Below are 12,787 nucleotides of genomic sequence, written 5' to 3' on the forward strand. Positions count from 1 at the left end.
GAGATACTGGTGTGCCCTGTGCCTACAAAACAAGTGAAACATACTCAGGCCATTAAGACAAAAGCAACATTTATATCATGTTGGCACTCACATCAAATGAACATAACAATATATGGTGCTAATTGTCACACCAGTAAACATATTAACAAAACATGGCAGAACAGTCCTTGAACAGTCCCTCTTGTGCTCACGGTGCTGTAAATTTATATTTGCGAGTGCTGCCTCTTGTTGTACCCCCCTTCGCTGGCAGCGGCATTGGAGGCAGCTGCTGACTCTGCTGTCTTGTTGGCCTTGATGACTTGGCAGTTGTCCTCTGGCTAGTAGAGCCTGTGCTGGCCCCGCCTGGGAGGGAGCGGCCAGTGCCACAGCTGGTACCTCCCCAGTCACCGCAGCCTCATCAGATGCCACGGTCACTGGCAGAGGGGTGGATGAGCTGCTGTCATCACCCAGCGTGCCCAGAGAGGAGCCCGCAGAGACGACAAGCAGGTTGTGCGCCAATGTGAGGTCGCTCTGGACCTCCCTAATCACCATTGATGGATGGGATATCTAGCTGTGATACAGGGTGCCTCATCCATCTTCCACACTGGCACTGACCATCGGAGGCCGTTGCCTGTGTGATGGTTTGCAGGTCCGAGCGCAAGCTCAGGAACCCTGATCCTACACCTGAAGCTGCCTTTCCATGCGGGTCGCCACTCTCTCAATTGAGGAGGCAGTGCACTCAGCGACGAGGGTCAATGCAGTGCTCATGCTCCGCATGGACTCCTCCATAACAGAGACCATGGCACGCATACCTTCACGGGTCCCGGCCAGACCCTCCTGCACATCCTGTGGACATCCAGCATCTGCTGCCTAATGGACGACTCCAGAGGCTCATCATCTGCCTTCGAATCAGCATCACCCTGGTCTCCAGCAGTCCTCTGACTTCTGCGCCCTGGGTACTCTCTACCTCTGCCTGCTCCTCAAGTGAATGTGAAGTGCCCTCACCGCTATGCACCAACATTCTAGCTGACAATCCAATGCCTACCGAGGTGCTGGTATCTGCCCTGGTACTTGGTGCAGAGAGGGGGTATGACGCAGGTGCATCTAAAGCCCAGTGGTCCTCTGGCATCAAGGGCGGCTCTTCAGAGTCCTGCGTTCGTGAGTGAGCTGGTGATTCTTGGGGAGAACAATGACGTGATTAATTTAAGTCATCAGACGGTCACTGTGCATGCCAGGCACCCTGATGAGACTATGGAGATCTGCATCACGGTGCCATTGTCTTTCAATGACCAATGGGGATTTCAGGTTTGAGGCTCCCATCAATGATGAGACTACACAAGAATGTTAGCTCAATCCACAACTCTCACCTCTGTGCACTGCACTCTTACCTTGGCCAGAGATCCCTGGCTCTCCACAACCGGCTGACTGAGGTGGGTGGTGGCACTCCAGCTCCAAGGCATCCATCTCATACCTCATCAGAATGAAGAGGTTTGGGGGGCCTCCGCCTGTCTCAGTTCTTTCAGCGGTGTTACGGCTTCTCTTCTCCTGAAATGACAGAGGAGCAATGATTTGTCCACTCTCTAACTGCAGCGCCATTGCAGCTTGGCAACCCCCACCACCCCCCCCCCACTTTGCAGGGCACGTTCGAGTCGTGGCCCTTGACCCACAAGGTACACAGTCCACACAGCCAGGGCTCACTCCCCCTGGCTGGCACCGGTGTCAGTGACAGTTGGCCATCTGACTCTAACACTCCAAAGGGGAATGACCAACCATTAAAACTTCTCCACGTTGATCCATGCTGACTCGGCACACACCCTTGCTGAGCACAGCAGATCGTTGAACCTTTTGTGGCACCGCACCCATGTGCGCCACACAGCATCGTGGCTGCTGACCTCAGCTGCCATCTCCTCCCAGGGTTTTTTGGTCAGTCATGGTGGCCTTTGCCTGCCCATCCCTGGGTACTAAAGTGTCCCGCCTGACACCCAGCTCCTCCACAAGGATCACGAGACACTCATCCGAGCAACGGGGGCTGAGTGCCCACCTGATAGAGCCCCTCCCACCTGACATCTTCAGCTGTTGGTGGGGCCAGTGTGTGAATGAAATGGTTTCCTGAACAGATTCCAAATATTCTCCCCTGGCAGCCTTCAGGGAGCTGCCTCTACCGGTCTTAAAGCGTCTGCCATTGGACCCAGCACCTGACAGACCCCTGCCCCCACTTGGCCCTTCCCAACCATTGAGAAGATGCATTTCACGCTGGGCGGACCTTAATTGGCCACCCAGTGTGAAATCGCGTTTGCAATGCTACCGCTGCCGGGTGTGGAATCCACATCTGCTTCTTCTCTCGCCGGCTTGGCGTGTACGCCAAGTGCAAACTTCAGGCCCATATCTTTTACTGTACATACCCGATAGCTGTGGCTCAGCGGTAGCACTCCTGCCCCTGAGTTTGGAAACTGTGGGTTCAAGTCCCACTCCAGTGATCTGAGGCTGACAATTCAGTGCAGTACTGAGGCAGTGTTGCGCTGTTGGAGACGCCACCTTCTGGGATGTGTTGTTAAGCTGAGGCCTCGTGTGCCCTGTCAGGTGGATGCAAAAGATCTGAAGGAACTATTTCGAAGAAGAGCAGGGGAGTTATCCTGGTGTCCTGGGCAATATTTATCCCTAAACCAAGAGGTTATCTGGTCATTATCACATTGTTGTTTGTGAGAATTTGCCTTGTGCAGATTGGCTGCCACTTTACCTACATTACAGCAGTGACTACAATTCAAAAGTACTTTATTGGCTGTATTGGGACATCCTGAGGCCAAGAAAGGGACTATCTCAATGTGAGTTCTCTCTTTATATCTTATTAACTGTGATTTGGAAGCCTAGAGTCAGGAGTCAACCTCTGAGCTGCATTTTCTGTTGTGTGGTCTGAGGGAATCCTAATGTGCCCAGGGAGGTATAAGATTTCCTCAGGGGCCTGCTGATTTCCTGCCACAGCTCCAACAGACAACTGTTGTAACCTCCAGAAGTGGTGGTAACCCATCAGCTCTCTTGGATGGCAAGCGTCATCCTTCGGGGGGGGACCTGGCCATTCAGTGAAGCTGGTGTTTTGAGTGAGTGCAACTGTACTCGCTTCCTCAAGGACACACATGTGCTCCAGTAGTGAGGTCCAGGCCATGCAAGCAGCTTGGATGTTCCCACCCACCCTCACCAAAACAACAGGTCGATTGAAAATAAATTGCTGCTTGAATAACTTGAAGTTAATGGAAAATAAATTAGGCAAGGAAAAAACAGATTGCCTGTCCACTATCGCCCAATATTCACCTCTCCTCCCATGTTACTTTTTTTAATGGGCTCTGGAGACCATATGCTAACTGATAGTGCAAATAAATGGGCAACATATAGTCCAGTTACTAGGGTAATGCCTGAAAGAAAATCCTTACCAAATAAATCTGTTGTACTTACAGTCTCCTCTGGTTATCTCGTCTCTAGAACTGTAATGATTTATGTAATGTAACATTATATTGATTCATGACTTCAATCTGCAAATACAGCAGTGTGCAGTGAGCATTTGTTTATATTTATTTATTTTCATTTAGATTTTTATTGACGTGTTGGTACCATGCGACGGGGATGTTTGCATGTTATTTATGGAAAACACCGATTTAATTGCTTCAAAGTGCATTTCTTACAGGAGCTATGGGAATTGTGTTATGTACTTAAGGGCTACAGTTACAAATGTTGTATTGGAAGGCATTCTTTAGTTTGCATTCTGAAGATCTGGATCTAATGGCTACGTTTTCTGGTCCTAACTCCTGGTGAGGAACTTCTCCCGACAATATCGCATTTTTGGATGTTCATCACATACCTCTGTGATTTATTGCACATTAACTTTAATTGATGAACAATCACAGGATCCCCTGGCACTGTTTCCCAATGCCTGCTCCCAGCGGGTCCAATGTGCGCCAGGGGTGGAAGATGTACCCATATGTTTTTCCCACAATGTAAACTGTAACACATAAGGTGCGGTGCCTAAACTGGTGAGGAGATTTGCTTTTGTAGATTCCTTCAAAACTGTGTTATTATTGTCTCTTCTTGCTCATCACGCGCTGATATTTCAGGAAAAATAGATCTGGTTGGACCATTACATGTCAAATGTAGGCGCAGTGCTTGGTGAATGGTTTTGCACAGAAATAGTTGGTGCTCACTTCAGTTTTAAGAAGGTGATGCCTTCATCTGCTGACATTAATTTTCTTTCACAAATTGCTCTTTGTGTAAAGTTAAGGAAAATTATTTTCACTAAACAGTCATTGAGATAAAAGGGTTAATATCTACATTGAAGCAGTGGGCAGAGGAACCCCATATGATTAAGCCTTGTGTTTGTAAATGAGATATTTCAAATCAAAAAATGTCATCATGCTGCTTGACTACAATATCATTGGTTTGTGAAAGCATAAAATCAGAAGGAGAGGATTGGGGTGAGGGGGAGGGTGGAGGAAGTAGGTCGTAAAGCAAGAGGTCCAGGTGACAGCATCTGCAGCTTGTACTTCATGCCAGATAGCAGAATGTGGGTGAGCAGGGGGTTGAGGAAGACCCATAAGGCAGTAACATATCATTATAAATGGTCTCAGTGGTGCTAGGTGTACTAGGGGTTCAGTTACATCTGGCCCCATGATTAGGAGCACCATCTCCCCCATCAGACTCAATGGATGAATGTGTACCTGTCCTGTCACTGGTTCTTTGCCACTTACTTGTATTTCATGCCACCTTGTCTTGCAAGAGAGAGGGCAGAATGTCAGTGATGTGCCTGCCATAGCTGAATAGCTGGAGGTATGGGGAAAGCTGCGAGAGGTGGGGGTGAGGCTGGGATCAGTGGAAGGTGTGTGAGGGTGAGGTGGAGTATATGAATGTTATTTGTGAGTCATGAGTGCTAGGAACTGCTGAAGGGTGAGCGATGGGGGTGTGGTGCATTGACAAGCAGAAGAGATTGGGTGGTGTGTGGGTAGGAAATGTCGATGCTTTCACTGACATTGACCACCCACATGAGGTTATTAAACTTCTTGCGGCACTGATTACGTAGGAACATAGAGGCATAGGAACAGGAGAAGGTCATTTAGTTCTTGCTGTCAGGTCCTCAAGGCCAGACTCCAGGAATTGGCTTCCATACCAACCTGCTCCCACTCCCTTCAGAGGACATTCCCAGCCTACAGGCCCCCTGCAGAAATATTGCCTCCTTCCCCTTCTCCACCCTCCGTGAAATGCAGAGCGCTCTCTCTGCCCTGGTGTGCCATCTCCCTTGGTTGCAGTTTCATCAGTGGTCTTCACCAGCAGCTTCCTGTGAATTAGTGCAAGGGCCCTTTAAGAAGGCTGACTGCCTTTAAGAGCTGGAGGCGAGTTAGAATACATGATGATTGACTGCACACCGAAGCCCCTTGTTGCGCGTGCAGCCAGTCAGCCAGCAATGCGGATCACACTGGGCTGAACACAGAAATCATTTAAATGAAGAGGCAATGCAAAGCTTATGTGCTGCCTGCCTTAACAGGAATCAATGCGCAAAGGTTATAAATGATGACTCCCCCACAGAACAATTTGTCCCCCTCTCTGTGTCTACTCTGTCAAAATCTTCAATAATTTTGATGAGTTCAAATAGTCACTGGTCAACCTATCTTTTTCAAGAGAACAGGGACCCAGTCTGTTCATCCTTTCCTGATAGGAATAAGCTCTCATTGTGTTCAGTGCAGTTTCACAGTGCCAGTATTTGCAATTCAATTCAAATGTTTCTTTTTCTTTGTATTTTGAATTGAGAAGATGAGTTAAGCTGTAGTAATTCTTTTTGCACCTAACAATTTGTTTAGAATGGCAGTGAGTGAGGCTGAGAATAAGTCACCTGTCTTTTTTACAGATAGGATGGGAATGTGGAGCAAAGAGATCCAAGAAATACTCTCCATTTGCCTGGATGAGTGCAGCTCATCCAAGAAGCTCGACACCATCCATGACAAAGCAGCTTGCTTGACTGGTTTCTCAACCACAAACATTCACTCCCTCCACTACTGATGCACAGTAGCAGCAGTGTGTACCATCTACAAGATGCACTGCAGCAACTCACCAAGGCTCCTTCGGCAGCATCTCCCAAACTCGTGACTTCTGCCACCAAGAAAGACAAGGGCAGCAGATAGATGGGAACACCACCACCTGCAAGTTCCCCTCCAAGCCACACGCCATCCTGACTTGGAAATATATCGCTGTTCCTTCACTGTCACTGAGTTAAAATCCTGGAACTCCCTCCCTAACAGCACTGTAGATGTGCCTACACCACAGGGACTGCAGCGGTTCAAGAAGGCAGCTCAGCACCACCTTCTAAAGCGCAATTAGGGATGGGAAAGAATTGCTGGCTTAGCCAGCGACATCCACATCTCATGAAAGGATGTTAAAAAAAGCAAGGTCATGAACAGGAGAGGTGTGAAATATGTGAAACAAGTGTTGAGAGCTGTTTTGAGTATGTTATCTTTTTAAAAAGCAACTACTCAATTATTGCGCTGCACTTTATTTTCAGTTATTTTCACAGTGCGCTCCTGTTGTTGGTTTCAGTCTTGTGCTCAGCTCAACAATGACTTTAAGATTGGAACGAAACTAGAAGCAAAGGACCCTTGAAATTCCACATCAATGTGTGTTAGCAGTGTTGCGACTGTCATTGGGGTGAGGCTGCAGTTAAGGCTGGATTGGATTGACAATTAAAATGACTTCTGGAGAATGTTGGATTTTTCCAGCATTCAAACAATTGGGAGCTGCAAGCAAAGTGGTGAAATGTTGCAACCTCCCTTAGGTAGAAAGGCTCAATTGTGGCTGAGGTTCCTTGCTGCTTAGCTATTCATTTTCTTCTGCCAGTCACTCTTATTCACTGCTTAGGTGCAAAATAGCCTATAGACGTTGGGAGCAGGATTTTCCATTTTAGTTTGGGCCCTGATGCCGGCATCAAATGTGAACCCCAATGCTGTATTGTGTTGGGAGTAGTAATCCGACATTGATTTTTGCTGAATTGACTAATTAATGGCTCACCATCCAATTAAGGATGGCGGCTGGGCTCTCAAAGCTGGAGGGCCAAAAGGAGCTGGAGCCTACCATTGCAGATATGGGAGAGAGGACATCTCCATCTTGAGGTGCCCTCTCAGCACTTTTGACATATTTGAAATTAAATATGGCCACAGCTGCTGGACCACCATTGTGAAGAGGAAATCCCCCTACAAGGCAGCCTGTGGCGGCAGCTTTGACCTGTGGCCTGGTAGGCATGCACGTTGGCTGCAGATGTGAGCCAGGGGACCTTAAAGTGATCTTGGAGCTCTCTACCCTCTCCTGCCCTTAATTTTCTGTGTTCCTTTCGGCACTCACTCACACTGGTGTATAATCTTACAGGTGCCAATTATTCTGGCACTGTGCCCAAGTGGAAATTCTTTATGTACAAATCTAGAACCGGCATATTCTCTGCAGGTCAATTGTGGTTTGATGAACCTCTGGTGCAGCTTTTATCAGATTCAAGCTCTTTCCTCCTCTGCATTCGGTTCTTGCTGAGGTTTGCAATTCCTATTTGTGTACAAAGAAAAATGGCAAGATGTTTAAACTGCTGGTGACTATTTAGATGCAGTTAATTGGATTTTTGTTAATTAGATGTTTAGCTAATTCATCCTTTTGTACCTATTATCTCCTTTTGTGCTGCTTTAGCCATTGATTCAGGCATGTTATTTTCCATGTGTGACATTCAGCACCTGCCATTACCCCAAGTTGATCCCTGTTACTGCTCCAGTATGTACCTGACTCCATAGTGCGGTGAACAATTTCATCCCTCACCTGATGGGGTGAAACAATGGTCCAGATTTTGGGTCAATACTCACAGAGACTTGGTGCAGAATTTTTCCCTCGCCTGGTGGACGAGCGCCCGACCCGAACAGGAGTAAAATAATGCGCGATGATGTTGGGTGAGTGTCCCGACGTCACCGTGCATTCGCACAATATTTCGCTCAGCGGGCGTGTGCGGGACCGGAGCAGCACCCGCCATTAATTAACAGGCCAGTTACGGCCCCTAATGATCCAATTGACTGTGATTTTACCTTGCACCCTGCGGTTTTCTGCTTGTCGCACAGGCAAAACGGGCAGGCGGCCAGTTGACATTTTGCAAAACCTCATCCAAGGGCGGGATAACAAGGGTCAGCAGCAGCATTGCCAGTGTTAGTAGTGGGGAGTTTTGGAGATAGTTTGCAGTTGGTTGCTTATTGATACTTGACAGCTTCACCTTTGTTCACGGCATCGTTGTTAGCATTTCCAGGCCTCATTTCAGGACTTATTGTTGTCTGCCACACTGCCGGAAGATTCACACCGTGTGGACCCTTCCAGGTATCAGGCAGCCTTCCTTTACCCTGGTAGGGGATTGTGGTCGACACTGGAGGCCCCTCCTCCTCTGAGGAAGAGAGAGGCAGAAGGGAGATGAGGCCAGGTGTCCCAATGCAGCTTCCAGAGAGGGACCTGTGGGAGGAGAGGTGCAAGCTCAAGGGACGGAGGGCCAGCAGGTAGTCCAAGGTGGGAGCAGCCACAGAAGACGCCATTATCCTGCTGCCAGGGTTTACAGACAGCCATGCAGCTACCTCAATACGTCTGAGGTGCAATGCCGAACAAGGCTCCGCCTCTCAAGGGAAACCATGACCTCCATCTGTCAGATGATTGAGACTGAGATCACTTCCAACTGGGTGGGTGGACACCCTATGCCAGTGGGTCTGAGGGTCACAGTGGCCCTCAGCTTCTATGCCTCCGGCTCTTTCCAGGAGTCAGTAGGGAATCTGTGTGGAGTCTCCCAATCAGCTGTCCACAGTTGCACCAAGCTGGTGACAGGAGCTCTGTTCAGGTGAGTGTTGACCTTTATTCTTTATTGTATGGATGAGGCCAGCCAGGCTGAGCAAACCAGAGGCTTTCCAGCGATTGCTGGATTCTCCCACATCCAGGGTGCCATCGACTGCACACATGTGACCATCAAGGTGCCTGCGGGTCAGTCGGGTGCCTTTGTCAACAGGAAGGGCCTTCCACACTGTGAACGTGCAGATAGTGTATGACCACAGGATGTAGATTCTGCAAGTCTGTGCAAGGTAACCTGACAGCTCCCATGACGTGTACATCCTGAGACACTCCCAGGTGCCGGGGCTCTTCAGTGCTCCAGCCCGACTGGATGGATGGCTGCTGGGTGACAAGGGCTATCCATTGAAGAGGTGGCTCATGATGTCTCCCCGCCACCCAAGAACAGGGGCAGAGAAGCGTTACAACATGAGTCACGGCTCCACACAGATGGTGGTAGAGAGGACTATAGGTCTTCTCATGATGCGATTCCACTGCCTGGACTGTTCAAAGGGTGCATTACAATAGCCCCCAGAGCGGGTGTCACTGATCGTGGTTGCATGCTGTGCTCTCCACGATCTGGCTCTGGCACGGGGGGACCCCCTGGAGGAAGAGGATCTTGAGGCAGCTGCTCAGGCCACAGATGATGAGTCCAGTAGTGAGTCCAAAGATGAGCACAGTGAGGAGAACACTAAGGTTGCGGAGCCAGACCTTGGTGACATTCAGGAAGACATGGACACCAGGGATGACTTGATCCAACGCTCCTTCAGCTAGGCTACCAAAGATCAGCTTCAACTGCATGCCAGAGACCCTTTCATTTGAACACAAGAACACTCAATGCCTGTGCAATAAAGTTCAGAGGCATTACATCCAGCATTACAATCTGGCGTACCATGAACAAATAAAATAAAAAGGTGAAGTATACTCAAATACTCAGGCCATGGCGACAAAAGCAAAATTTATCTCATGTGGACAATTCCAAAGTATTGACATAGATTTCTTCATTCCCAGACCAGTATAGACAAAGTAAACATAAATGAACATAAAATTACCTGTGACCCATCTCTCTTGCGCTCATGCTGTCTTCAACTTACTTTTGCGAGTGTTATGTCTTGGTGCTCCCACCTCGCTGGCACCGGCATTGGAGACAGCCTGCTGACTCTGCTGTCTTGTTGGCCTTGATGACTTTGGCGGTCGTCGTCTGGCCAATTGAAGGGAGTGGCCAGCGCCACGCCTGGCATCTCCCCAGTCATTGCGGCCTCATCAGATTCGACGGTCAGTGGCGGACGGGTAGAGGAACTTCTGCCATCATCTGGCCATCTGGAGTGCCTTGAGAGGAGTCCCAGAGACGACAGGCAGCTCGTGCACCAACACGAGGTCGCTCTGGATCTCCCTGTACACCATTGATGGACGGGCACCTAGCTGAGATACTGGGTGTTCATCCATCTCCCACACTGACACTGACCATCTGAGGCCATTGCCTGTGTGAGGGTTTGCAGGTCCAAGCGCAACCATAGAAACCCCTGATTCTGCCCCTGGAGTTGCCCCTCCATGAGAGTCACCACTATCTCGATGGAGGAAGTCGTGCGCTCGCCCATGATGATCAATGCAATGCTCATGCTCCACATGGACTCCTCCATCACAGAGACCATAGCAGACATACCCTCATGGATCTCCACCAGATCCTCCTGCACATCTCACTGGACATCCAGCATCTGCTGCCTAATGGATGACTCCAGAGGCTCATCATCTGCCTTCGACTGAGCATCATCCTGGTCTCCAGCAGTCCTCTGACTGCCAGCACCCTGGGCACTCTGCCTCCGCCTGCACCTCAAGCGAGTGTGAAGTGCCCTCACCAATGCGCACCGAGATACTAGCCGCTGCTCTAATGCCCACTGAGGTGTTGGTATCTGCGCTGGTGCCTGCATCCGAGAGCGGGTATGGCACAGGTGAAGGTGACACCTGGTGGTCCTCTGGTGTCAGGAGTGGCCCTTCGGGGTCTGCAGATCAGCTGCCTGCTGGCAAACCTAAAAGGGTGGCGAAGGAGATGTCATTAGTTAAAGTCATCAGACTGTCACTGCGCATGCCAGGCACCCTGGTGAGACAATGGAGATCTGCCTCACGGTGCCATCATCTTTCAGTGGGCACCCCAGGTTCAAGGCTCCCATAAATGAAGACACTAAACTAGAATGGTTGCACAATCCGAAACTCTCCCCTCTGTGCACTGCACTCTTACCTTTGTCTGACTCCTCCATCCCTCCACACCCGGTTGCAATGGAAGCGTCAGCTCTCCAGCTCAAGGGTGTCCTGCTCGACCCTGTTGAGCAGCAGGAGGTTGGACGGGCCTCTGCCTGTACGTGCCCTCTCAGCTTGGTTATGGCCTGTCTTCTCCTGAAAGGACAGAGGAGCACTGATTGGTCCACTCTCTCCCTGCAGCGCCATTGCAGCCTGGCCAACCCCAGCTAAGGAACACCTCGCAGGGCACATCTGAGTTGTGGCCCTCGAGCCGCAAGGTACTCAGTCCGAGTAGCCAGGGCTCACCCCCTTAGCCAGCTCCGCCATCATCGACAGTTGGCACTCAGACTGTAGCACCCCTGAGCTCCACGGCGGGGGGAGGGGATGGCCAGACCTTAACACTTCTGCGCACTGACCCATGCCAACATGGCACTCACCCTTCCTGAGCGCAGCAGGTTATTGAAGCACTTCTGGTAATGCACCCATGTGCGCCGCACAACGCCATGGCTGCTAACCAGGGCTGCCACCTCCTCTCATGCCCTCTTTCTGAGGGCCGAGGCACCCTCCTCCTCCCATGTCTGTGGACAGAGTGTCCCTCCAGGCAGCCACCTCCTCCAGGAGGAAAGCGAAGCACTCATCCGAAAAGCCCACCCGACCTGCCCTCCCACCTGGCGTTTGCAGACGCACCTGACTCCATTGTTGCAACGGCAGACAGACGTCCTTCCCTGGCAGCCTTTCTGGGGCTGCCTGGGCCGTTTCTAAACTGGCCACCAGATCGCCATTGGACCCGGCGGCTGACAGGCCCCCGACCCTGCTCGGCCCTTCCCGGCCAGTGCTGAACTGCGTTTCACGCTGGGATGGGCTTTAATTGACCCACCAGTGTGAGATCGTGGTTGTGGCCCGATTGCAGGCGGCGGCTGGTTTTGCAGCTGCTCCCAGGCCCGCCTGCCACACCCACCCGATGAGGGACAAATTCTGCCCTTGTTGCCTGATCCAGCTTAGCACCCTCAGCAAGGGAGCTGTGGTATATGTGAGCAGGGAACGAAACAGTGAGGCTCTTCACCAATCGCAGTGAAGAACTCTAATGGAGGCACACAGATTCTAAACCAGGAATTATAAAACAGGAATTATAAATTAATCTCAAATCGTGTGCAGAAGGCAGAATGAAAATTGGAAAAAAATGATGGGGCTGGGACAGAAATATAAGAGGCAGACAAAAAATTGAGAAAAAAATTAATTAAAAAAAATCAATTCACTAATAATCACTAATTAACTCCTGAAGGCATGAAACGGCACAGTGATAAAGTTAAATTTTCAGGGTCAGAGAAGTTGTTTGGCAGTAATTATGATTGAATATGGCATTAAAAATTTCCTTGCACCTGAATGCGCCAGCCCTAACCATAACTTTTTCTGCCATGTCTAGTGAGTGAGTGCAGCAATTTCAATTCCCTTACATGGATTTCATTGCCAAGTCTCTCAGTCAGATACTGTTGTAATGCAGCTTGTGCAGGAGCAGGGTAACTCAGATCACAACTTCTGGGTTTCTGTGTTTCACTGCGCATTTGTATGGACTCTGGAAATTGCTGTCCAATTTACTCCACTCCGCTAATAGCCTCACCATTATTCTCAATGCAAAATCCAGAGTGTGTGAAATATCCAGTATTTGATTAAGAAAGCAAATAATGAGGAATTAAAGGGATTATTAACAGTTAACTGT

At 49.7% G+C, this 12,787-nt stretch overlaps 1 protein-coding gene across 1 annotated transcript in view; it reads left to right on the top strand.

The window, feature by feature from the left end:
- The first annotated feature begins 3,382 nt into the window (after positions 1-3,382).
- scml4 (Scm polycomb group protein like 4) overlaps positions 3,383-12,787 on the top strand; it is a 233,000-nt gene continuing 223,595 nt past the window's right edge. Inside the window, 2 exon segments of the mRNA XM_041187345.1 lie at positions 3,383-3,469; positions 6,550-6,800. Coding sequence (XP_041043279.1) covers positions 3,383-3,469; positions 6,550-6,800 — 338 coding nt within the window.

Source organism: Carcharodon carcharias, chromosome 5 (genome assembly GCF_017639515.1).
Source record: "Carcharodon carcharias isolate sCarCar2 chromosome 5, sCarCar2.pri, whole genome shotgun sequence".
NCBI lineage: Eukaryota > Metazoa > Chordata > Chondrichthyes > Lamniformes > Lamnidae > Carcharodon > Carcharodon carcharias.